Source organism: Heptranchias perlo, chromosome 2, assembly GCF_035084215.1.
Source record: "Heptranchias perlo isolate sHepPer1 chromosome 2, sHepPer1.hap1, whole genome shotgun sequence".
NCBI lineage: Eukaryota > Metazoa > Chordata > Chondrichthyes > Hexanchiformes > Hexanchidae > Heptranchias > Heptranchias perlo.
The window spans coordinates 19,419,326-19,443,006 of record NC_090326.1 but is presented as its reverse complement, the minus strand read 5'-3'; the positions used below and the strand labels follow the sequence as shown (position 1 = coordinate 19,443,006).

General features: G+C 46.5%; 1 protein-coding gene across 1 annotated transcript in view; it reads right to left on the bottom strand.

The window, feature by feature from the left end:
* Positions 1-23,681, bottom strand: part of LOC137331864 (collagen alpha-6(VI) chain-like) — a 186,619-nt gene that overhangs the window by 89,644 nt on the left and 73,294 nt on the right. The window contains 12 exon segments of the mRNA XM_067995748.1: positions 9,851-9,913; positions 10,616-10,669; positions 10,749-10,793; positions 10,908-10,934; positions 11,032-11,103; positions 11,890-11,943; positions 12,625-12,717; positions 13,048-13,193; positions 14,617-14,695; positions 18,183-18,529; positions 20,307-20,873; positions 22,004-22,579. Of these exon segments, the coding sequence (XP_067851849.1) occupies positions 9,851-9,913; positions 10,616-10,669; positions 10,749-10,793; positions 10,908-10,934; positions 11,032-11,103; positions 11,890-11,943; positions 12,625-12,717; positions 13,048-13,193; positions 14,617-14,695; positions 18,183-18,529; positions 20,307-20,873; positions 22,004-22,579 (2,123 nt within the window).

The following is a 23,681-nucleotide window of genomic DNA, read 5'->3' as shown; positions in this document are numbered from 1 at the left end:
CTCCTCACTTTTGGGTTTTGGCTCGAATTCAGACAAAATAATGGAATGAAAATCTCGCCTCTGTTGAAGTCAATGGACATGAAAAATCGGGAGAGATGTGTAATGGGCGGCTAAATCAATATCGCCCATTATACACTATCACACACGGTCAAAATTACCCCCTGCCTCTCTCATTCTTTTGGTCTAGCTCTAGCTGGATTGCTCTCGTTCAAACTCCTCTCGGACTGATTCTGGGTGAATCAGCTCGCTCTCTCTTTCTCACTTTCTCCCCCTCTCTCTCTCTCCCTATCCCTCTCATTTTCGTCAGCGAAGTGCTAAATAAACATAACAAAAGCATTGCCGAGGTTTTGGGCTTGGACTTGATCTGGGAATATGCAATGATGTCTTCTTAAGAGCATACTGATAACTTGTGCTGAGAAGTGGCCAATTAATGTGATTACCTTATCAAACTGCTTATGTTCCTATGAGTGTGTCATGACTCCAAATGAAGAGAGGGGGGAAGAGCTGAACCCTGGAAGTCATGTGAATGACTCAGGATCACGAGACTTCCTGTCACAATATTCTAGCATTTTCTTTAATTATCCTTTTTTTTGGTTTTTGAAACATTTTTGCATTAACAATTAAGGGTAGTTTTGAGAACCTTATTGTTTTTCCTTATTGATTATCAAACCATCTAATGAGGCAAGAAGTGTCCTATCAGGATGGAATGTTTTCAGAAAAATAACAGAAACATACGATTATAGATGTGCTTCCAAATCTAACCCCAGATGACACATTGGCTTCTTCATATTATTACTGGCTGACTCGATAATTCTAGTTCAAGAAGTATTTCTTGTATCGTGCATTGATCAGAAGAAGCTCTGACACAGAGTATGAGAACAAACTGGTTTGCAATTTATAGTCTATTTTTTTAAACAGAAATAGCTGAACCCAGCCTCCCAGAGGTGAAATGATACAATTTAAAAGACTGCCTTAAATATCCAATGATATATACAACAACTTTTTAAAATATATATCTTGTAGGCTTTCAAACTCAGGACACCAGGCCCAAGGCTCTCTGTGAGGGAATCTCAGGGAACTAAGGTCATTTATTTTTTCCTACAATTGTTGACTTGCGATTTCTGCTGTTGTACAAGAAACCTGAATACCTGGAAACAGAGAACTCTTTTCTGTTGGTCAGCCAATCTTGCCTTTTGGAAACTGGGTCACATGGTCCCAGCAAGACTGACAGTATTAGAGTGAAGACTCTACAGTGTATCGGTATTTACTGGGGCTGGTGGGAGTGTGTCAGTGTTTACTGGGGCTGGTGGGAGTGTGTCAGTGTTTACTGGACCTGGTGGGAGTGTGTCAGTGTTTACTGGGTCTGGTGGGAGTGTGTCAGTGTTTACTGGGGCTGGTGGGAGTGTGTCAGTGTTTACTGGACCGGGTGGGAGTGTGTCAGTGTTTACTGGACCTGGTGGGAGTGTGTCAGTGTTTACTGGGTCTGGTGAGAGTGTGTCAGTGTTTACTGGGTCTGGTGAGAGTGTGTCAGTGTTTACTGGGTCTGGTGAGAGTGTGTCAGTGTTTACTGGGCCTGGTGGGAGTGTGTCAGTGTTTACTGGGTCTGGTGAGAGTGTGTCAGTGTTTACTGGGTCTGGTGGGAGTGTGTCAGTGTTTACTGGACCTGGTGGGAGTGTGTCAGTGTTTACTGGACCTGGTGGGAGTGTGTCAGTGTTTACTGGGTCTGGTGAGAGTGTGTCAGTGTTTACTGGGTCTGGTGGGAGTGTGTCAGTGTTTACTGGACCTGGTGGGAGTGTGTCAGTGTTTACTGGGTCTGGTGGGAGTGTGTCAGTGTTTACTGGGCCTGGTGGGAGTGTGTCAGTGTTTACTGGGTCTGGTGAGAGTGTGTCAGTGTTTACTGGGCCTGGTGGGAGTGTGTCAGTGTTTACTGGGTCTGGTGACAGTGTGTCAGTGTTTACTGGACCTGGTGGGAGTGTGTCAGTGTTTACTGGGTCTGGTGGGAGTGTGTCAGTGTTTACTGGACCTGGTGGGAGTGTGTCAGTGTTTACTGGGTCTGGTGGGAGTGTGTCAGTGTTTACTGGACCTGGTGGGAGTGTGTCAGTGTTTACTGGGTCTGGTGAGAGTGTGTCAGTGTTTACTGGACCTGGTGGGAGTGTGTCAGTGTTTACTGGGTCTGGTGGGAGTGTGTCAGTGTTTACTGGGTCTGGTGGGAGTGTGTCAGTGTTTACTGGACCTGGTGGGAGTGTGTCAGTGTTTACTGGGTCTGGTGGGAGTGTGTCAGTGTTTACTGGGTCTGGTGGGAGTGTGTCAGTGTTTACTGGACCTGGTGAGAGTGTGTCAGTGTTTACTGGGTCTGGTGGGAGTGTGTCAGTGTTTACTGGACCTGGTGGGAGTGTGTCAGTGTTTACTGGGTCTGGTGAGAGTGTGTCAGTGTTTACTGGGCCTGGTGGGAGTGTGTCAGTATTTACTGGGCCTGGTGGGAGTGTGTCAGTGTTTACTGGACCTGGTGGGAGTGTGTCAGTGTTTACTGGGGCTGGTGAGAGTGTGTCAGTGTTTACTGGGCCTGGTGGGAGTGTGTCAGTGTTTACTGGGGCTGGTGGGAGTGTGTCAGTGTTTACTGGGCCTGGTGGGAGTGTGTCAGTGTTTACTGGGTCTGGTGGGAGTGTGTCAGTGTTTACTGGGCCTGGTGAGAGTGTGTCAGTGTTTACTGGGTCTGGTGAGAGTGTGTCAGTGTTTACTGGGTCTGGTGGGAGTGTGTCAGTGTTTACTGGGTCTGGTGAGAGTGTGTCAGTGTTTACTGGGTCTGGTGGGAGTGTGTCAGTGTTTACTGGGTCTGGTGGGAGTGTGTCAGTGTTTACTGGGGCTGGTGGGAGTGTGTCAGTGTTTACTGGGTCTGGTGAGAGTGTGTCAGTGTTTACTGGACCTGGTGGGAGTGTGTCAGTGTTTACTGGGTCTGGTGGGAGTGTGTCAGTGTTTACTGGACCTGGTGGGAGTGTGTCAGTGTTTACTGGGCCTGGTGGGAGTGTGTCAGTGTTTACTGGGGCTGGTGGGAGTGTGTCAGTGTTTACTGGACCTGGTGGGAGTGTGTCAGTGTTTACTGGACCTGGTGGGAGTGTGTCAGTGTTTACTGGACCTGGTGAGAGTGTGTCAGTGTTTACTGGGCCTGGTGGGAGTGTGTCAGTGTTTACTGGGTCTGGTGAGAGTGTGTCAGTGTTTACTGGGTCTGGTGGGAGTGTGTCAGTGTTTACTGGGTCTGGTGGGAGTGTGTCAGTGTTTACTGGGGCTGGTGGGAGTGTGTCAGTGTTTACTGGGTCTGGTGAGAGTGTGTCAGTGTTTACTGGACCTGGTGGGAGTGTGTCAGTGTTTACTGGGTCTGGTGGGAGTGTGTCAGTGTTTACTGGACCTGGTGGGAGTGTGTCAGTGTTTACTGGGTCTGGTGGGAGTGTGTCAGTGTTTACTGGGTCTGGTGAGAGTGTGTCAGTGTTTACTGGGCCTGGTGGGAGTGTGTCAGTATTTACTGGGCCTGGTGGGAGTGTGTCAGTGTTTACTGGACCTGGTGGGAGTGTGTTAGTGTTTACTGGGGCTGGTGAGAGTGTGTCAGTGTTTACTGGGCCTGGTGGGAGTGTGTCAGTGTTTACTGGGTCTGGTGAGAGTGTGTCAGTGTTTACTGGACCTGGTGGGAGTGTGTCAGTATTTACTGGGCCTGGTGGGAGTGTGTCAGTGTTTACTGGACCTGGTGGGAGTGTGTCAGTGTTTACTGGGTCTGGTGAGAGTGTGTCAGTGTTTACTGGGCCTGGTGGGAGTGTGTCAGTGTTTACTGGGCCTGGTGGGAGTGTGTCAGTATTTACTGGACCTGGTGGGAGTGTGTCAGTGTTTACTGGGTCTGGTGGGAGTGTGTCAGTGTTTACTGGGTCTGGTGGGAGTGTGTCAGTGTTTACTGGGCCTGGTGGGAGTGTGTCAGTGTTTACTGGGGCTGGTGGGAGTGTGTCAGTGTTTACTGGGGCTGGTGGTAGTGTGTCAGTGTTTACTGGGGCTGGTGGGAGTGTGTCAGTGTTTACTGGACCTGGTGGGAGTGTGTCAGTGTTTACTGGGTCTGGTGGGAGTGTGTCAGTATTTACTGGGTCTGGTGACAGTGTGTCAGTGTTTACTGGACCTGGTGGGAGTGTGTCAGTGTTTACTGGACCTGGTGGGAGTGTGTCAGTGTTTACTGGGTCTGGTGGGAGTGTGTCAGTGTTTACTGGGTCTGGTGGGAGTGTGTCAGTGTTTACTGGACCTGGTGGGAGTGTGTCAGTGTTTACTGGGTCTGGTGAGAGTGTGTCAGTGTTTACTGGACCTGGTGGGAGTGTGTCAGTGTTTACTGGGTCTGGTGGGAGTGTGTCAGTGTTTACTGGGTCTGGTGGGAGTGTGTCAGTGTTTACTGGACCTGGTGGGAGTGTGTCAGTGTTTACTGGGTCTGGTGGGAGTGTGTCAGTGTTTACTGGGTCTGGTGGGAGTGTGTCAGTGTTTACTGGACCTGGTGAGAGTGTGTCAGTGTTTACTGGGTCTGGTGGGAGTGTGTCAGTGTTTACTGGACCTGGTGGGAGTGTGTCAGTGTTTACTGGGTCTGGTGAGAGTGTGTCAGTGTTTACTGGGCCTGGTGGGAGTGTGTCAGTATTTACTGGGCCTGGTGGGAGTGTGTCAGTGTTTACTGGACCTGGTGGGAGTGTGTCAGTGTTTACTGGGGCTGGTGAGAGTGTGTCAGTGTTTACTGGGCCTGGTGGGAGTGTGTCAGTATTTACTGGGCCTGGTGGGAGTGTGTCAGTGTTTACTGGGCCTGGTGGGAGTGTGTCAGTGTTTACTGGGTCTGGTGAGAGTGTGTCAGTGTTTACTGGGTCTGGTGGGAGTGTGTCAGTGTTTACTGGGTCTGGTGGGAGTGTGTCAGTGTTTACTGGGTCTGGTGGGAGTGTGTCAGTGTTTACTGGACCTGGTGGGAGTGTGTCAGTGTTTACTGGACCTGGTGAGAGTGTGTCAGTGTTTACTGGGCCTGGTGGGAGTGTGTCAGTGTTTACTGGGTCTGGTGAGAGTGTGTCAGTGTTTACTGGGTCTGGTGGGAGTGTGTCAGTGTTTACTGGGTCTGGTGGGAGTGTGTCAGTGTTTACTGGGGCTGGTGGGAGTGTGTCAGTGTTTACTGGGTCTGGTGAGAGTGTGTCAGTGTTTACTGGACCTGGTGGGAGTGTGTCAGTGTTTACTGGGTCTGGTGGGAGTGTGTCAGTGTTTACTGGACCTGGTGGGAGTGTGTCAGTGTTTACTGGGTCTGGTGGGAGTGTGTCAGTGTTTACTGGGTCTGGTGAGAGTGTGTCAGTGTTTACTGGGCCTGGTGGGAGTGTGTCAGTATTTACTGGGCCTGGTGGGAGTGTGTCAGTGTTTACTGGAACTGGTGGGAGTGTGTCAGTGTTTACTGGGGCTGGTGAGAGTGTGTCAGTGTTTACTGGGCCTGGTGGGAGTGTGTCAGTGTTTACTGGGTCTGGTGAGAGTGTGTCAGTGTTTACTGGACCTGGTGGGAGTGTGTCAGTGTTTACTGGGGCTGGTGAGAGTGTGTCAGTGTTTACTGGGCCTGGTGGGAGTGTGTCAGTGTTTACTGGGTCTGGTGAGAGTGTGTCAGTGTTTACTGGACCTGGTGGGAGTGTGTCAGTATTTACTGGGCCTGGTGGGAGTGTGTCAGTGTTTACTGGACCTGGTGGGAGTGTGTCAGTGTTTACTGGGTCTGGTGAGAGTGTGTCAGTGTTTACTGGGCCTGGTGGGAGTGTGTCAGTGTTTACTGGGTCTGGTGGGAGTGTGTCAGTGTTTACTGGGCCTGGTGGGAGTGTGTCAGTGTTTACTGGGCCTGGTGGGAGTGTGTCAGTATTTACTGGACCTGGTGGGAGTGTGTCAGTGTTTACTGGGTCTGGTGGGAGTGTGTCAGTGTTTACTGGGTCTGGTGGGAGTGTGTCAGTGTTTACTGGGCCTGGTGGGAGTGTGTCAGTGTTTACTGGGGCTGGTGGGAGTGTGTCAGTGTTTACTGGGGCTGGTGGGAGTGTGTCAGTGTTTACTGGGGCTGGTGGGAGTGTGTCAGTGTTTACTGGACCTGGTGGGAGTGTGTCAGTGTTTACTGGGTCTGGTGGGAGTGTGTCAGTATTTACTGGGCCTGGTGGGAGTGTGTCAGTGTTTACTGGACCTGGTGGGAGTGTGTCAGTGTTTACTGGGTCTGGTGACAGTGTGTCAGTGTTTACTGGACCTGGTGGGAGTGTGTCAGTGTTTACTGGGTCTGGTGGGAGTGTGTCAGTGTTTACTGGACCTGGTGGGAGTGTGTCAGTGTTTACTGGGTCTGGTGGGAGTGTGTCAGTGTTTACTGGACCTGGTGGGAGTGTGTCAGTGTTTACTGGGTCTGGTGAGAGTGTGTCAGTGTTTACTGGACCTGGTGGGAGTGTGTCAGTGTTTACTGGGTCTGGTGGGAGTGTGTCAGTGTTTACTGGGTCTGGTGGGAGTGTGTCAGTGTTCACTGGACCTGGTGGGAGTGTGTCAGTGTTTACTGGGTCTGGTGGGAGTGTGTCAGTGTTTACTGGGTCTGGTGGGAGTGTGTCAGTGTTTACTGGACCTGGTGAGAGCGTGTCAGTGTTTACTGGGTCTGGTGGGAGTGTGTCAGTGTTTACTGGACCTGGTGGGAGTGTGTCAGTGTTTACTGGGTCTGGTGAGAGTGTGTCAGTGTTTACTGGGCCTGGTGGGAGTGTGTCAGTATTTACTGGGCCTGGTGGGAGTGTGTCAGTGTTTACTGGACCTGGTGGGAGTGTGTCAGTGTTTACTGGGGCTGGTGAGGGTGTGTCAGTGTTTACTGGGCCTGGTGGGAGTGTGTCAGTGTTTACTGGGTCTGGTGAGAGTGTGTCAGTGTTTACTGGACCTGGTGGGAGTGTGTCAGTGTTTACTGGGTCTGGTGGGAGTGTGTCAGTGTTTACTGGACCTGGTGGGAGTGTGTCAGTGTTTACTGGACCTGGTGGGAGTGTGTCAGTGTTTACTGGGCCTGGTGGGAGTGTGTCAGTGTTTACTGGGCCTGGTGAGAGTGTGTCAGTGTTTACTGGGTCTGGTGGGAGTGTGTCAGTGTTTACTGGGTCTGGTGGGAGTGTGTCAGTGTTTACTGGGGCTGGTGGGAGTGTGTCAGTGTTTACTGGGTCTGGTGAGAGTGTGTCAGTGTTTACTGGACCTGGTGGGAGTGTGTCAGTGTTTACTGGGTCTGGTGGGAGTGTGTCAGTGTTTACTGGACCTGGTGGGAGTGTGTCAGTGTTTACTGGGTCTGGTGGGAGTGTGTCAGTGTTTACTGGGTCTGGTGAGAGTGTGTCAGTGTTTACTGGGCCTGGTGGGAGTGTGTCAGTATTTACTGGGCCTGGTGGGAGTGTGTCAGTGTTTACTGGACCTGGTGGGAGTGTGTCAGTGTTTACTGGGGCTGGTGAGAGTGTGTCAGTGTTTACTGGGCCTGGTGGGAGTGTGTCAGTGTTTACTGGGTCTGGTGAGAGTGTGTCAGTGTTTACTGGACCTGGTGGGAGTGTGTCAGTGTTTACTGGGGCTGGTGAGAGTGTGTCAGTGTTTACTGGGCCTGGTGGGAGTGTGTCAGTGTTTACTGGGTCTGGTGAGAGTGTGTCAGTGTTTACTGGACCTGGTGGGAGTGTGTCAGTATTTACTGGGCCTGGTGGGAGTGTGTCAGTGTTTACTGGACCTGGTGGGAGTGTGTCAGTGTTTACTGGGTCTGGTGAGAGTGTGTCAGTGTTTACTGGGCCTGGTGGGAGTGTGTCAGTGTTTACTGGGCCTGGTGGGAGTGTGTCAGTATTTACTGGACCTGGTGGGAGTGTGTCAGTGTTTACTGGGTCTGGTGGGAGTGTGTCAGTGTTTACTGGGTCTGGTGGGAGTGTGTCAGTGTTTACTGGGCCTGGTGGGAGTGTGTCAGTGTTTACTGGGGCTGGTGGGAGTGTGTCAGTGTTTACTGGGGCTGGTGGGAGTGTGTCAGTGTTTACTGGGGCTGGTGGGAGTGTGTCAGTGTTTACTGGACCTGGTGGGAGTGTGTCAGTGTTTACTGGGTCTGGTGGGAGTGTGTCAGTATTTACTGGGCCTGGTGGGAGTGTGTCAGTGTTTACTGGGTCTGGTGGGAGTGTGTCAGTGTTTACTGGGGCTGGTGGGAGTGTGTCAGTGTTTACTGGGTCTGGTGGGAGTGTGTCAGTGTTTACTGGACCTGGTGGGAGTGTGTCAGTGTTTACTGGACCTGGTGGGAGTGTGTCAGTGTTTCCTGGGTCTGGTGAGAGTGTGTCAGTGTTTACTGGGCCTGGTGGGAGTGTGTCAGTATTTACTGGGCCTGCTGGGAGTGTGTCAGTGTTTACTGGACCTGGTGGGAGTGTGTCAGTGTTTACTGGGTCTGGTGAGAGTGTGTCAGTGTTTACTGGGTCTGGTGGGAGTGTGTCAGTGTTTACTGGGTCTGGTGGGAGTGTGTCAGTATTTACTGGACCTGGTGGGAGTGTGTCAGTGTTTACTGGGTCTGGTGGGAGTGTGTCAGTGTTTACTGGGTCTGGTGGGAGTGTGTCAGTATTTACTGGGCCTGGTGGGAGTGTGTCAGTGTTTACTGGGTCTGGTGGGAGTGTGTCAGTGTTTACTGGGTCTGGTGGGAGTGTGTCAGTGTTTACTGGACCTGGTGGGAGTGTGTCAGTGTTTACTGGGTCTGGTGGGAGTGTGTCAGTATTTACTGGGCCTGGTGGGAGTGTGTCAGTGTTTACTGGGTCTGGTGGGAGTGTGTCAGTGTTTACTGGGTCTGGTGGGAGTGTGTCAGTGTTTACTGGGTCTGGTGGGAGTGTGTCAGTGTTTACTGGGTCTGGTGGGAGTGTGTCAGTGTTTACTGGACCTGGTGGGAGTGTGTCAGTGTTTACTGGGTCTGGTGAGAGTGTGTCAGTGTTTACTGGGCCTGGTGGGAGTGTGTCAGTATTTACTGGGCCTGGTGGGAGTGTGTCAGTGTTTACTGGACCTGGTGGGAGTGTGTCAGTGTTTACTGGGTCTGGTGAGAGTGTGTCAGTGTTTACTGGGCCTGGTGGGAGTGTGTCAGTGTTTACTGGGCCTGGTGGGAGTGTGTCAGTATTTACTGGACCTGGTGGGAGTGTGTCAGTGTTTACTGGGTCTGGTGGGAGTGTGTCAGTGTTTACTGGGGCTGGTGGGAGTGTGTCAGTGTTTACTGGGGCTGGTGGGAGTGTGTCAGTGTTTACTGGGTCTGGTGGGAGTGTGTCAGTGTTTACTGGGGCTGGTGGGAGTGTGTCAGTGTTTACTGGGTCTGGTGGGAGTGTGTCAGTGTTTACTGGGCCTGGTGGGAGTGTGTCAGTGTTTACTGGGTCTGGTGGGAGTGTGTCAGTGTTTACTGGACCTGGTGGGAGTGTGTCAGTGTTTACTGGGGCTGGTGGGAGTGTGTCAGTGTTTACTGGGTCTGGTGGGAGTGTGTCAGTGTTTACTGGGGCTGGTGGGAGTGTGTCAGTGTTTACTGGGTCTGGTGGGAGTGTGTCAGTGTTTACTGGACCTGGTGGGAGTGTGTCAGTGTTTACTGGGTCTGGTGGGAGTGTGTCAGTGTTTACTGGGGCTGGTGGGAGTGTGTCAGTGTTTACTGGGTCTGGTGGGAGTGTGTCAGTGTTTACTGGACCTGGTGGGAGTGTGTCAGTGTTTACTGGGTCTGGTGGGAGTGTGTCAGTGTTTACTGGGCCTGGTGGGTGTGTGTCAGTGTTTACTGGGCCTGGTGGGTATGTGTCAGTGTTTACTGATTACTTAAGAGTTTGAATAATTCCCTTATTGCCAGACAGTGTCATATGATTTTACTTACAGTGTCTCCAGGTAATCCTGGTTCACCACGCTCACCACCGTCTCCTTTTGAGCCTTTCCTACCCTAAGATAAACATAAAGCTTATTATTTCCATGAAATCTGTAATGTCCCTACAGTTAGCAACAAGCTGTCGTTGTTCCATGGCTCTGAAAAATAATTTTACTATACAGTGACATAATTTCACTATGGAATGACATAATTTCCTCATAGAGTGATAAAATGTCATTATATGGTCACAATGTTTCACTATATAATGACTTAATTTCACTGCAGTCACACAATGTTCCCATCGGGTAACAACATTTCACTGTACAGTCACAAGGTTTTCACTATATAATGACATAATCTCACACTACAGTCACATATTTTCACTGCACAGTGAAAACAACACAAAGTGTAAAATATAAAATAAATAATGGAACAAGCAGAATACTATTCCACCAGAGGTAAATTACAATCATTTCAATCATGCCTGGGGCACTAATGAGTCTTTCGCACTCAATAAAATAACTTCATTATTATAGCACCCCATATGCTATCAGTATATTACTGTACTTAAACATTACTGTAGCAATGGATTGAAATCATTCTTATTTTTCAGGATTCTTACTTAATTAGGAAAGGACAGATCAAACATCACTTCCATGCAGGAAAATTGCATTAGACAGGATGGATAGAACAGTTCTGAAGAGGTGCAGTGAATACAGTTTTTTGGGGCAAAGCTAGCTTTATTGGATTGCTAGAAGATGCTAATAAAAATGTTACCAGATATCCCAGCTTTCCTTTTTCTCCCAAGGGTCCAGCTGTTCCATATTCTCCCTGTAAGACCATAGTTTTGTATCAATACTTGTACACAACTGTGCAAAGTGAATCGTGACAAATTTATCGAATCAGTTACCTGCTCTCCATTGATTCCATCGATACCATGGTCCCCACCACTACCCTGTTACAACAGCAATGTTGGGTTTTAGTACACTGGTAAAACCAGAGCTGTCAGGTTGAAGAAAACGTTGACACTTTATTGAATTTTAATGAAGAGTAAATAAGCTCGATTCACCTTTCTCCCTTGATACCCTCTTCTTCCCTGGAACACATTACACAATTGTAAGAATGCTGATAGCAAAAGTAGGAACATTTTGTTAGTTATTGATGTGCAAGAGAAACATTCAATGGTCGCTGACCTTACTACCTCCGCGGCCTTGGCATCCCGTAAATCCTGGAGCTCCAGTGACACCTGGTGGGCCTCTCTTGCCCTGAAAAATACATTTGGATATCATTTCCAGTTACTATGACTTTCAATGAAGCTTACTTTGTGCCCCGTGCAATGTGCAAATAAGAATTTTGGCTGGGACTGCTTTATTCTGTTACAACCTGTGCAGGCACTGCTCTCAAAGCTCATTAAAGTCCATAGTTTGACGTCAATGAAAGGGGAGGAATCCTCATAATGTGGCTGGAACAGTTAAAAAGTGCTAGAGACAATCCACACGCATTTCACAGGAGGCTCGTTTATTACTTGGGGTGGGGAGGGGGGAGACACCCTTCATTGCAGAACTTCCTTCAGCAAGGGCTCCGACACCTGATCTGTGCATGGGACTGTTCTGGTGCCAGCCATTGTTCTTTTTCCAAAAAAACACAAACACAGCTTTAAGGTGGTTTAAGAGCTGCTGATGCTGGATAACCCACCCACGTGACCTCGGGACACTCCAAGCACGCCAATGCATTAAGGTTCTGGGAGTGCATTTATGATGGAGTAAACCGCTCATACATAACCATGTAATTGTGTCACGAAATTGTTTTGGTTCCAAGGACAATATTCTGTGCTCCATTCAAACATGGAGAAGGTTCATAATGAACACCAAGGCTAAACATGTCAAGGTCTGATAAAATTTCCCTTTGCAGTGTTGAGACGCACCTACATTGGTTTACTATCTGAACACTGGAGTTGTCTTCAAGCTTCCACGGTGTAAACCAACAGAACTCAGATCTAAACCAAAAGCAACTAAAATTCTCTATTAGCCTTTGAAAATAACCAAACTCACCTCGATTCCATCTTCCCCTGGAAAGCCAGGATATCCAAATTCACCTTTACTTCCCTGTAATATCAACACACTCATCAAGCATTTAATACAAAAGTAAAAGTACCTTGTTAACTTCGATAAATAACATCAACATGGAAAAAAAAGTCCCACTGAAATGCAAATTGTTATTGCAAATATTAATTTTACATTGCCATAAATTTCAATAGTGTCTAAAAATAAAGGCCCTGAAATTCTGATCAGGGCCAAAGTGTAAGTAGGGCGGGTGTCCCAATGGGGGCATCTGGAAAATGGAGCATAACATAGTTCTGCTGAGATTCCACCCATTTGCACCCCCAGAAGAAATTCCAATGGGGGAGAGGACTTGATCGGATCTTCTGCCTGCCCCCTCCCATATCAATCCCAGAGGGGACTGAGTATCAGTTTTAAAAGAAAGCCTTGTTGTTTCCATTGGGAGCTGAAAATGTCAAGAACCTATCAGTACCCATCCCGAGTGTGTAACTGACCCCGTCCCGGTACTTTGGAATGGTGTCTGGTCCTGCTTTGTTGGATAAACTTACAGCCCACTCCCAGTACACTTCGACTGGTGAAGTGAGTTGACGGGAATTTCGGGGTCAAAACCTTCACATTGGAGCGTTTTATAAAAGTGTTGAAGTGTCCAGATTCATTTTCCATCATTCTTCCACTTAATTGGAGAAAATGTACATTGCATCTGATTGGTTTTATAAAACATCTTACCTTCGTCCCGCGACTCCCTTGACCACCTTGCTCTCCTGGTTCTTCTACGCACGTGCAATACACATTACAACACTGCCTTTCTGCAACTGTGCCCTAAAAAAAATGATCGTTTTACTGACAATGCAAAGATAATTCTGCTGATTTAATTTCAGGAAAAATGAATGAATCCATTCATGAACGAAAAGATAACTAGAATACGTTTTTTTCCTGTCCTAAGAACATAACTTCACTGAACAGCAAATTCTTCACCAGATTAGATTGCCCCTGTTTAATGGACCAAAAATTGGATCACACTACCAACAATAAAAAAATCAAACTCCATATTAAAGTGTCATTGGATCTTTCTCATCTCAAATTCCATTTGCTTAGAGAAACCTAGAGAATATCAAACATTCCTCTCTTGCTTTTCGCAAGGGCACTTACTATTTGTCTATGCAAAGCACTTCCAATATCCTGCATTCCAATCGATAGCTGTTGTTTGTATCCAAATCCTCTTCCAAACTCAATGAGTGGAAAATCATCAACATTCAGAGCACCTTCCAGAGCCACAGTGATGAGGGCATGGACTCCTGTCATTACAAAATGACCATTTATTATGTTATACTACAGATAGCTGAATGGAATTGACAGCAGTTATTAATCTATAGTAGCAACTGGCACATTGTAATTAAAAGAAAAGTCATGAAGCTGAAATTGTTTCATTGACGACGATAGATTAAGGAGGAAATGGGGAGGATGTGATCCAGGACTTCTAAATGCAGAGAGGCACGAACAAGAGAGATTTATACTGGCTAATTTAATGAGCTGTGAGCATAGAACTGATAAATGTAAATAGAAAATTAGTGAGCCTAAAGTGAGGCTAGAGAGGCAAAGGAACGATTTATCCTTCTGGAGCAGTGGGTGCGTGGGGCAGTGAGTAGTGAGCAGGAACAGGGGCCCTGACTGAACTTTTCTTACCTCCCTGCCTGAAATCAACTAACTAAACATTGTGCAGGAATTTAACCAGGGGTTTTCTGCTTTGTATGGTTTAGCTCTGCACTCAGTAGTGCCTTTACCCACTAGGCCACTGGAAGAGCCAAAATTACAGGCAACTTGACGATGCTAACAACACAATTTATTGCAGCTGTGTGAAATCATTCATTGATAAGAACATGGTGCAAAAATGACTGATTCTCTGTTGTATTGTTCAATGTTCTCCAATCAGAGCAACCAAATGGTCAGAATCATTTAAAATTAAAATGGGTTTAAACTTCAAATACAATGATCAAAAAGTGCAATCGTCCATTATTCACTTTTCAAAGTCGGTATCAAATTTTCATCCAAAAAGGGAAGACCAATCGTACGCTAATGACATCAAAGAACAGCGATGCAGGTGGCACTCTGCTCACAATATTGAAGATATTCACTCGCTAATGCACTTAGGAGTTGAGTTTTTAATTCTTCTGCTCAATAGACCCATTAACCAAGTGAACCAATGTGATCCAGTGTGGGCATGCCAACGTAGTGTACCACAGAGCTGCAAGACAATGGACTCATGTTCGTGGTTCCTCACACTGCGACCTCACAGTTTTTACCCAGTAATAGTAAAAAGGTACTAACGGATTGGATGACCGTGAGACGTCTCCCGAGCGTCCGCTGGAACTTCGGCAGAGGATCTGCAGAAACGCAATCTCTCTGGGGTTTCCGCGGACCTTCCGCCAAAGTCACGGCAGACGATTAGAAGACTCCCTGTGGAGATTCAACTCCTAAGCACTTCCGCCCATGAGACAGGAGCTTCTGTGAACAAGTGACCCCAGCCCAATACTGCACAACTTCTAGTGATCTGCTAGGGAGCACTGTTGGCCAATGCCTTGGACCATGCTGGTTTCCCCTCGGACTACCTCGTGGAATGACATGTAATACAGTAAGACAAAAAAAATTGGGGTGGAGAAGAGGGGTAAAAAGGCACAATGACTCCAAAACAAAATTCTTTGAAAATGAAGATGTATTTACCATTTTCTTTGAGCATCATTGATGTTTCCTTGAGTTGATCTAAGGCATCATCTAATCCATCCATGAATAATAGCATCACCTACAGATCAATTATATTGAAACAGACCGTCATTGTGATCACCTACAGTTCAAAGAATCATTTGCTTAAGAGACAGAGGACAATGTTCTCCTTATTGTGGCACATCTTATGATATAATATAATAATATAAATACAACTGTACTTGTAATGTTCTAATCCAATGCAACATGTAAATTCTTTATTAATAATACACTTTCTACAAAGTTTGGTCCAATTCTTCACTAAAACAATGATTAAACTCCGTAATAATAACCTGGCCTTTATATGTTTTAAATCATGATTCTGGGCTGAGGGAACCATTGAGATCAAAGCATCTGAGGACCCCACCAAAATGACAGAAATAGAAACAAGGGGGTATACTGGGTCAGTACACTGGTGTTCTAAATCTGAATACGAAACAAATAGAAGAGCTTGGAAAGTTTAACATTAAATACTAACCAAGTATCATGAGCAAAAACTGTAGAGTAGAAATTCCAGGGTTCTGGGGGCAGAAATCTGGCACAGTGGAGGGGCAGGAATTTGGGATGGAACCTGTTTTGGCTAGTTTCGGGCAACTAGTAACAGAGCAACGTAGCAGGCCCAGAATTTCAGTAAGGTTGCCATACAGGTCATTTCCTGGGTAGCCAGCACTGTAGGGCTCTCGTCAGGCTGAGTTCCATGTTCCTCGACCTCCATAGGAGCTGAGCCTATGTCCTCTGGGGATCCTATTTCCAGTCCTTTCCTAATAACAGCCAGCAATCACAATGTGAGAAACCTGCTTGAAGACATATGGGGGTGCCCCTCCACATCTATCACGGCAGCAAACTTCCCCCCCCCCCCCCGACTTCAGAACCAGTCCAGGGCTCTCAATCACCTTGTTGCAGAGATAATCAACTGCTGAGATTGGCACCTGAAGTGGAGTCATGTGCAATGGAGGCGAGGAGCATGTTTCTTTGAAGACAAATGCATGACGACAACTCCCTGAAAATAAGGCATTGACGTGGAGATTTATTGGTCACAAATAATCTGAACATTGAGGGAGTGGAATCCTTTTCTGTTCATAAAATTCATTGGCTTCACAGTAGGAGCCCACAGAACAACACGAGTGCCACCTATTGCCCCCTGAGCTTTAGGGAAACCAGCATCATCCTAGAATGAAGGGCTCTGTCATGCTGATGCTTTGGAGTCATTCCGAAATCGAAACTTTCCCCAACCCTCCTGAAGATGGTGTCGGTGGCCTGGTGATCTTACAGAAATCTTCTGTTGCCATTTGGAAGGGGCTGATGACATAAAATTTGAAAGCTCTACTCACTTTGAGGACCACTGGCAGAACTGTTATCTGGGCTGCAGGCCAGCGTGCAAAAGGTGGGACAAGTCATTCAGGGCATCCTTACTGAATCAAAACCTGCCAAGGCAAAGTTCTTCATTCATTCCCTCATAAGATCTCTGGGGTCCACAGACCTTCTTGTTAGGGGCAATAGTGGGTTGGTTCTTCATTCTTTTCCTGCTGCCACATTCTCCTGTGCTCCCTTCTGTTCTCCTCCTCCAGCTCCCTCATCAAGGTTGAGTGCAGACGAATCCCCATAGGGAAACCCTTGCTGCTCTATAGTCTCCATCACTGTGGATTGGGGGGGAGGGGCCGCAAAATTATCACGTAACCACAGAATGACTTGCTCTGACAATTCAAAATGCACCTCAGTAGCCCACCAAAGCAAAATAAAAATAACAAATTGCTGAAATATACAGGCAAACCTGAGATACGGGCTAAAGTTGTCCAGGCTTAAGGCAACTTGAAGTGAAACTTCCACCAGGATCAGCTAATCCTGGAAAGCCAGTGCATTTCTTTCATTTGGTTGTAAATTACCCTGAACCGAGCTTCTGACCCCACATTCTCACCATCACCAAGACTGCCTAATTCCACCTCCATAATATCTCCCTTCTCCATCCCTGCTTCAGCCCATTTGCTGCTGAAACCCTCATTCATGTTTTTGTTGCCTCCAGACTCAGCTAATCCAATGCTTTCCTGGCCGTCTTCCCATCTTGCACCCTCCTCAAACTTGAGCTCATCCAAAACTCTGCCAGCCGTATCCTAACTCACACCAAGTCCTCCTGTTCACCCATCACCCCAGTGCTCGCTGTCCTACACTGACACCCGGTCTGGCAACACCTCGATTTTAAAATTCTCATCCTTGTGTTCAAATCCCTCATGGCCTCACACCTCACTCTCCCTGTAACTTCCTCCACCGAGAACTCTGGCCTCTTGTACATTGCCCACATCCTTCGTCCCACCATTGGTGGCCGTGCCTTCAGCTGTCTAAGCTCTGGAATTCCTTCCCTAAACTTCTCTACCTCCCTCTCCTCCTCAGCTTAAAACCTACCTCTTTGACCAAGCGTTTGGTTACCCGGACTAATGTCTCCTTCATTGGCTCAGTGTCAATGTTTTTTGTCTGATTACGCTCCTGTGAAGCTCCTTGGGACGTTTCACTACGTTAAAGGCGCTATATAAATGCAAGTTGTTGTTGAGCGCAACAGGGGTGGAAACGATGGGAATTTAAGTCATTCCTTCAATTTCACGTCATTTGCATATGGGGGAGAGGAACAGAGGAAACAACCTTTCCATCTCCTCCAGGTGGGAACTTTCAAAGTGGGGTAGAAACCTGACGGAAAAGGGTCTCATCCCAAAATTTGCCCCCTTAAAAATTGAGACGTGCTTGCATTAACTCCCCTAACTGCGGACTTCTGGCACCATACTCTCTACAATAATAGAACTTAACAGAAGGATGTTTAGACAGGTTTGCCCTTGATGTGCCAAGTGAATTGTTCTTTCTGAACACCACAGTCTCTTAAACTATATCTTCTAATAACAAGCATATGGTGCGCAAAACACAACAGACCAGCACAGAGTGAAACGGAAAGAAAAATAGCTCTCAATGGTTCTCGGGTTTGGTACATACCTGGAAGAGAGTCATGCTGTTTTCTGAAGTTAAGTAACAGCCGCCCATGCATGGAAGCCAAGATGAAGTAACTCGCCATGGAATATGGCATTTGAGCTAGAAACTACATTTTCATTGGTCAAGATAAAATGGCCTTTCTGTATGAAATGATCCACCGTGTCCTGGCCAACATTTATCCTTCAACCAAAACCATCAAAACATGATTAACTCATTACTTATCTCATTGCTGTTTATGAGACAAATTGGCTGCCACGTTTACCTACAACACAGAGTGACTACACGGCAGAAGTAATTAATCGGCTGTGAAGCGTTTTAGGACTTCCTGAGGATATTAAAGGCAATAAATAAACTCTTTCTTTTTCTTTCTAATGATGGGACCTGATAAAGCTTACCAGTCATACTTTTATATTACATGCACGCCCTATCATTCTTTTTAATGATCTATCATCACATTCCTTTACACAGAACCATTTTTACATGATCATTAAAAATGCACTAATTCTGTAAATGCATCAAAGAGTTTCGTTAAAAAACAATTTCCCCTAGGAAATTACCTTGATTTTTGAAGTTGATTCATTGAACTTCCTCAAAAACGATTCTAAGTTCTTTGCATTTAAATTAATTCGGCTGTCTACCTTGATATCTTTCAGGCCATTTGCCAGGTTTGAATTGTATTCTTCGAATCGGGTTTCATGGACAATCTGACCTGTCTCACTTTGGATATAAAATCCAACTTTTGGTTTCAAATGGGAATTTAAGTCACAGCTGATCTCACTTAGAGAGGTGATTTGCTTTAAGATTTCGTCCAGCTTTACTTGTAGTTTATCTTGACCAGTAAGTACGTTTTCAAATTGTATCTGATTTGAGCGGTCAAATCCCACGGCAACATCTATGGTGCAGGCTGGAAAACAAAAATAAAGGGCGGCAACTGAAAACAATTTGTGGGATAATGTTTGTTTAAAGTCGTCACAGTCAAACAAGAGGGTTCGAAATGGTGGGCTAAATTATTGATGGAATGCGATGTCCAAACTCCCAAAATGGTTCCAACCTCAGAAGCCCCATATCAGAAGCGCTAAAGGCCATCCGTTCCCCCCTCCCCTGAAACTTTTACAAAAGTGACAAAGAATACATTGTGAGAACTAATGGCATTTAGGAAAATATACAACCGCGTAACATTGGGCAAAACACTAGAGCCGATTTTAAATACCCACTATCGTGCCCCCATTGCCCACCCGTTCAGGCTAGAGTGTGGCCTAGCCATCATTTACATTCCGTTGATGAGCTGAGGGTACCAAACAGGCACCCTGCTGCAGCTTGCTGGTTCTGGGAGGGTGGGAAATTCGGAGCTTTGGTGGTTGGGATGGGGTTTGATGGTAAACTTAGGAGGGGTTTCAGACAGGCCGGTAGCAGTCCGAAGTTTTTTGCAGGCCCAAGAGAATCACTCCGGTTCCTCCTGGCCCCACCCAAAAAATAAATGTACATTTCCTCTGTCTTTTTGTGAATGGCCCTTTAAGGACTGCTGGTTAAGTCTCTCACCGTCAAGTACAGATGGGTGGAGCATGCCCATATGTATTTCGGAATTCCAATCGGGGTCCTACGTACGTCATAGGACATGCATATTACAAGTAGCCTCCCACCTGAAGCAGGCAGGCACTCCGACCTCCGACCTCATGATCCTTCCCAGCAGCAGCATAAGCGAGGTGTGAGCGACCGGACGCCATTTTTGGGCCGCTACTGACCCATCTACACCAGGTGGTGGGAGTTAAAATCGGCACTGCTACGTCCAAAGGACACACGCATGAGTGAATGATGGGGTCCCCTGTGAGCACCGTTTCTTCCAATTTACCTGCTCTGTGTACATCACACCACATTTTGTTTTATATTCCTGTATGACTGATATATCACTTTTATGTACTCAAAACCTATAATTCTTTCATTTTATGCTGTGCCATAATATCCATTAGTCGAAGAATAACCTGCTCAGTCCTGCATTTGGGTTCTACCCATGGATGCTGCAAGGTATAATTAGCTTGGGTGGAAGAGTTAGGCCTTAGTATCCCAGAATCCATCCTTCCAGTCTCCCTCTGTCTTTACACAGACAATTGCAGCGAAATGGACGCAGAGGGAAGTTGGTTGGGAAGCAGATGTTGACATGCTTGATATAGTGCAGGTGGTCACAGACAATTTGCACATTGATGGAGTAAAACCCCTTTCTGTTCATGTAGACCATTGGATAGGAGGCTAGTTGGCCATCCTGAACTTTCGGAAAGTAGGTGTTTGTTGGTGGGAGAGGAGATAGAGATGTTGGCCCTTCTGGTAAAGGGTCACCTCTTTATGCCAGCTTGGCTCAGTTGGTAGCACTCTCACTTCTGACCCAAAAGGTTGTGGGTCCATGCCCCATTATAGATATAAGCACATAGATGCAGCTGACACTTCCATGCAGTACTGAGGTGCATGGAAATTTAAGTTCTTTCTTTTTTTCTTTCTTATTCATATATATCTGGAACTTTGATGCAGACCCAAATGGGAAGAAAAGTTTTTTTCAATTTATTAATAAAACCCTGTTTGGAAATAACGTTCCCCTTCATGGTGACCAGAGACACTGTACATATAGTTAACAGATATTGTTACAGGTAATTTTGGAGCAATATTGTAATTTAGAAAGCTGTACCACTAACCTTGTACAGATTTGGTGCAGACATTACGAACAATTCTGCTTTTAATTTTATCCAATTCAGTAAAGTTCCCAACAGGAAATTTTCTTTCTGGGGCTCCACTGATTTGCACCAGCTCATTTTCATTCACATTTCCAACACCAATGGCAAAAACATTGATGTTGTCCTGTCTCAGGTTGTTGGCAGGGGCAACCACAGAGTCTTGGGAGTTTCCATCTGTAACCACCAGGAGGTACTGAGGGACCCCTTCCAGCTTTCGACTTCCTGCTGATGGTTTGAAGAAACCTTTCACAAACTCAAGTGCCTGCCCGGTGTGGGTTCCTCCATTCAGTTGGGTGATTTTCTCAATTCTATCGAAGAGTGCAGCCTGGACATTAGTCTCATTCAGGTAAAGTTCAGGGACTGGCCCTGTGCTGTACTGGGCTACTGCAAACTGGAACTTTGTTGGACCAGTACTAAGCGTTTTAATCACATATTTCAAGAAATTCTTCATGCGTGTGAAGTCATCTGCGATAATACTTGAAGATCCATCAATTAGAAAAACAATGTCTGCTTTATGAACTTCGCAATCTACAAAAAGACAGTGTAAACCATAAATTAGTGACATCATTCTCTATGGGTTATGATTGGTCACTATTGTGTCAGCCGAGGCCCTGTCTGTCCTCTCAGGTGGACATAAAAGATCCTATGACACTATTTCGATGAAGAGCAGGGGAGTTCAGGCCAACATTTATCCCCCAACTAACATCACTAAAAACAAATTACTTGGTCATTATCTCATTGCTGTTTGTGGGACCTAGCTGTGCACAAAATTGGCTGCTGCGTTTCCTACATTACAACAGTGACTAAACTTCAAAAGTACTTCATTGGCTGTAAAGTGCTTTGGGACATCCTGAGGTCGTGAAAGGCGCTATATAAATGCAAGTTCTTTCTTTCCCAGGTGCCAGTGATGGGCCCTCTTTTGTTCTCAATACATATAGGTAATTTGGACTTGGCATCTCAAAATTTGCTGATGACAAAGAATTAGGGAATTGGGAAAGAGCAAGGAGGACTGTAAAAGCCTTCAAAAGGATATAGATGGATTCGTGGAATGGGCAGACAGGGTCAGATGTAAATTAATGTAGATAAGTGTAGGGTAATAGATTGTTTGGATGACAAACACTGAATGGGAGCACACGCTTAATGGAAAGATGCTGAAGGGTGCGGAGAAACAGAGACCATAAAACATAATTCCCTGAAATGTGAGTGCAGGTAGAGAAAGCTATTTTTGGGTTTTATAAATGGAGAGATAGGCCCCTAAATTCCTCGGGTCGTGTGCCCAGCAGGTAAGTCGGGGCCATGCTTGCCAGTGCCCTACGGCACTGATCCCACACAGTTTGCAGGGTCAGCAGGAATGCACCTCATTTGCATGGGGGCAGGCTGTTGCAAGCATCCCTTTGGGTGGATCCATGGAGCCTGCCCATCCGCCCATGCCTGCTGGGAGCTCTGGTGGTCATCGGCCCGTGGCGGGGGCGGGGTGGGGAGAGGGGCAGTTTCCCAGACCCACCCCAATCCCAACCCCCAACCATTATCTCTTCGGCTCCCTGAGCAACAGCATATTCTCTGACCCCACCACTTACATTTGCTAATGCTTTCAAACTTACCCTGATCTTTAACTGCCCCCACAATTATAGACAATTGTCCTACTGCAAATAGCTCACCTGATTTAGTTTCATAACATAAACGTGTAGAAATATTTTTGTGTAAATATTCCAAAGCAGAAAAATTATGAACGTAAAACAAATTCGCTTCTGATCCTGCAATCATCAGAAGTTCTTTTCTTTCGGCTCCAGCTACACCAATGGCGAGGACATGAACACCAATGTCTCTGATGGCTGCAGCTGTTGCATTTAGTCCTTCTTTCACTGTGGCTTCCCCGTCAGTAATGACAATCAGGAACTGAGGCACTCCTTCTTCCCTTCGTCCACCATATGTTCTTTCCAGAAGGTTTTTCGCATGTTTAAGGGCATCAACTGTGTAAGTGCCTCCACCCATGCGCTTTAATTGTGAGATTTCCTTCAGCACCTCAGCTTTAGTGCTCAGATTATTGAGCTGAAATTTGGTTTCGGGTTTATTGGCAAACAGCACAACTCCAAACCGAACTTTGTCTCTGGCCACATTGCTTCGCTTCACCAGAGACTCGATGAACACCCTCATGCTTTCATACTGAGTCTCATTAATGCTGCCGGATCCATCTATTACAAAAACAATGTCTGCCTTTTCTGTCCTTTTGCATTCTGTAAAATAAGAAAAGAACAACAATGAACGTCATACAATGTCCAAGGGAGCGAAGGGCTGAAATTCTGGTCCTCTCCTGCTGTAACTGGTGGAAGGCGGCTCTGTAAATCCAGAGCGACATTATTTCCAGCTGATGACCCACTCCGCCAGTGGGTGTGTGGGGGCGCGTGTGTGACATTTCCACTCTTGCACTTAGTGCCATGCAGTGTGGAAGCCTGTGTTGAGCTTTTTTGAAGTCCTGCATGACTGCAAGGGTCCAAGTGATTCTTGGTTGGCCTCGAAGTCTACGACAGTCTGGAAGGAGCCTTGATTGGGATGCCTGCTGGGCTCTCTTCAAATCAGACTTCTCATCTGAACAGGCGATATGCCCAAACAGTTGCAATCGTCGGAGACTGTTGGTTTCGGAGACAGTAGATTGTGCTGTGTGCCTTCTGATATAGAGGGCTGGACAGAAAGGATACCCATTGCTCCTACAATATAACATAGAACTGAGAGGTTATAACTACCAGGAAAGACTAAACAAGCTGGGGCTCTTTTCTCTAGAAAAGAGAAGGCTGAGGGGTGATCTGATCGAGGTCTTTAAGATAATGAAAGGGTTCGATAGGGTAGATGTAGAGAAAATGTTTCCACATGTGGGGCAGTCCAAAACTAGAGGCCATAAATATGAGATAGTCACTAATAAATCCAATAAGGAATTCAGGAGAAACTTCTTTACTCAGAGAGTGGTTAGAATGTGGAACCCACTACCACATGGAGTGGTTGAGGCGACCAGCATAGATGCATTTAAGGGGAAGCTAGATAAACATATGAGGGAGAAAGAAATAGAAGGATACGTTGATAGGATTAGAGGAATTAGCGAGGGAGGAGGCTCATGTGGAACATAAGCCTGTTGGCCATTTCTGCACTGTAATTCTGTGTATAATGATAATTCCCTGGGGAAACAGACAAAGAGCAAAAGGGGTGCAGATTTAAGAAGCTCTCAGTAACTTCCTTTCCCCTAAAACAGCAAAACAGTGAATTACATGTTTAGCAAACAGCTATAAATGAAACCTGAAAAATAGTGGTACAGCTTTTAGAACAAAGACCCATCATGAGGTACAG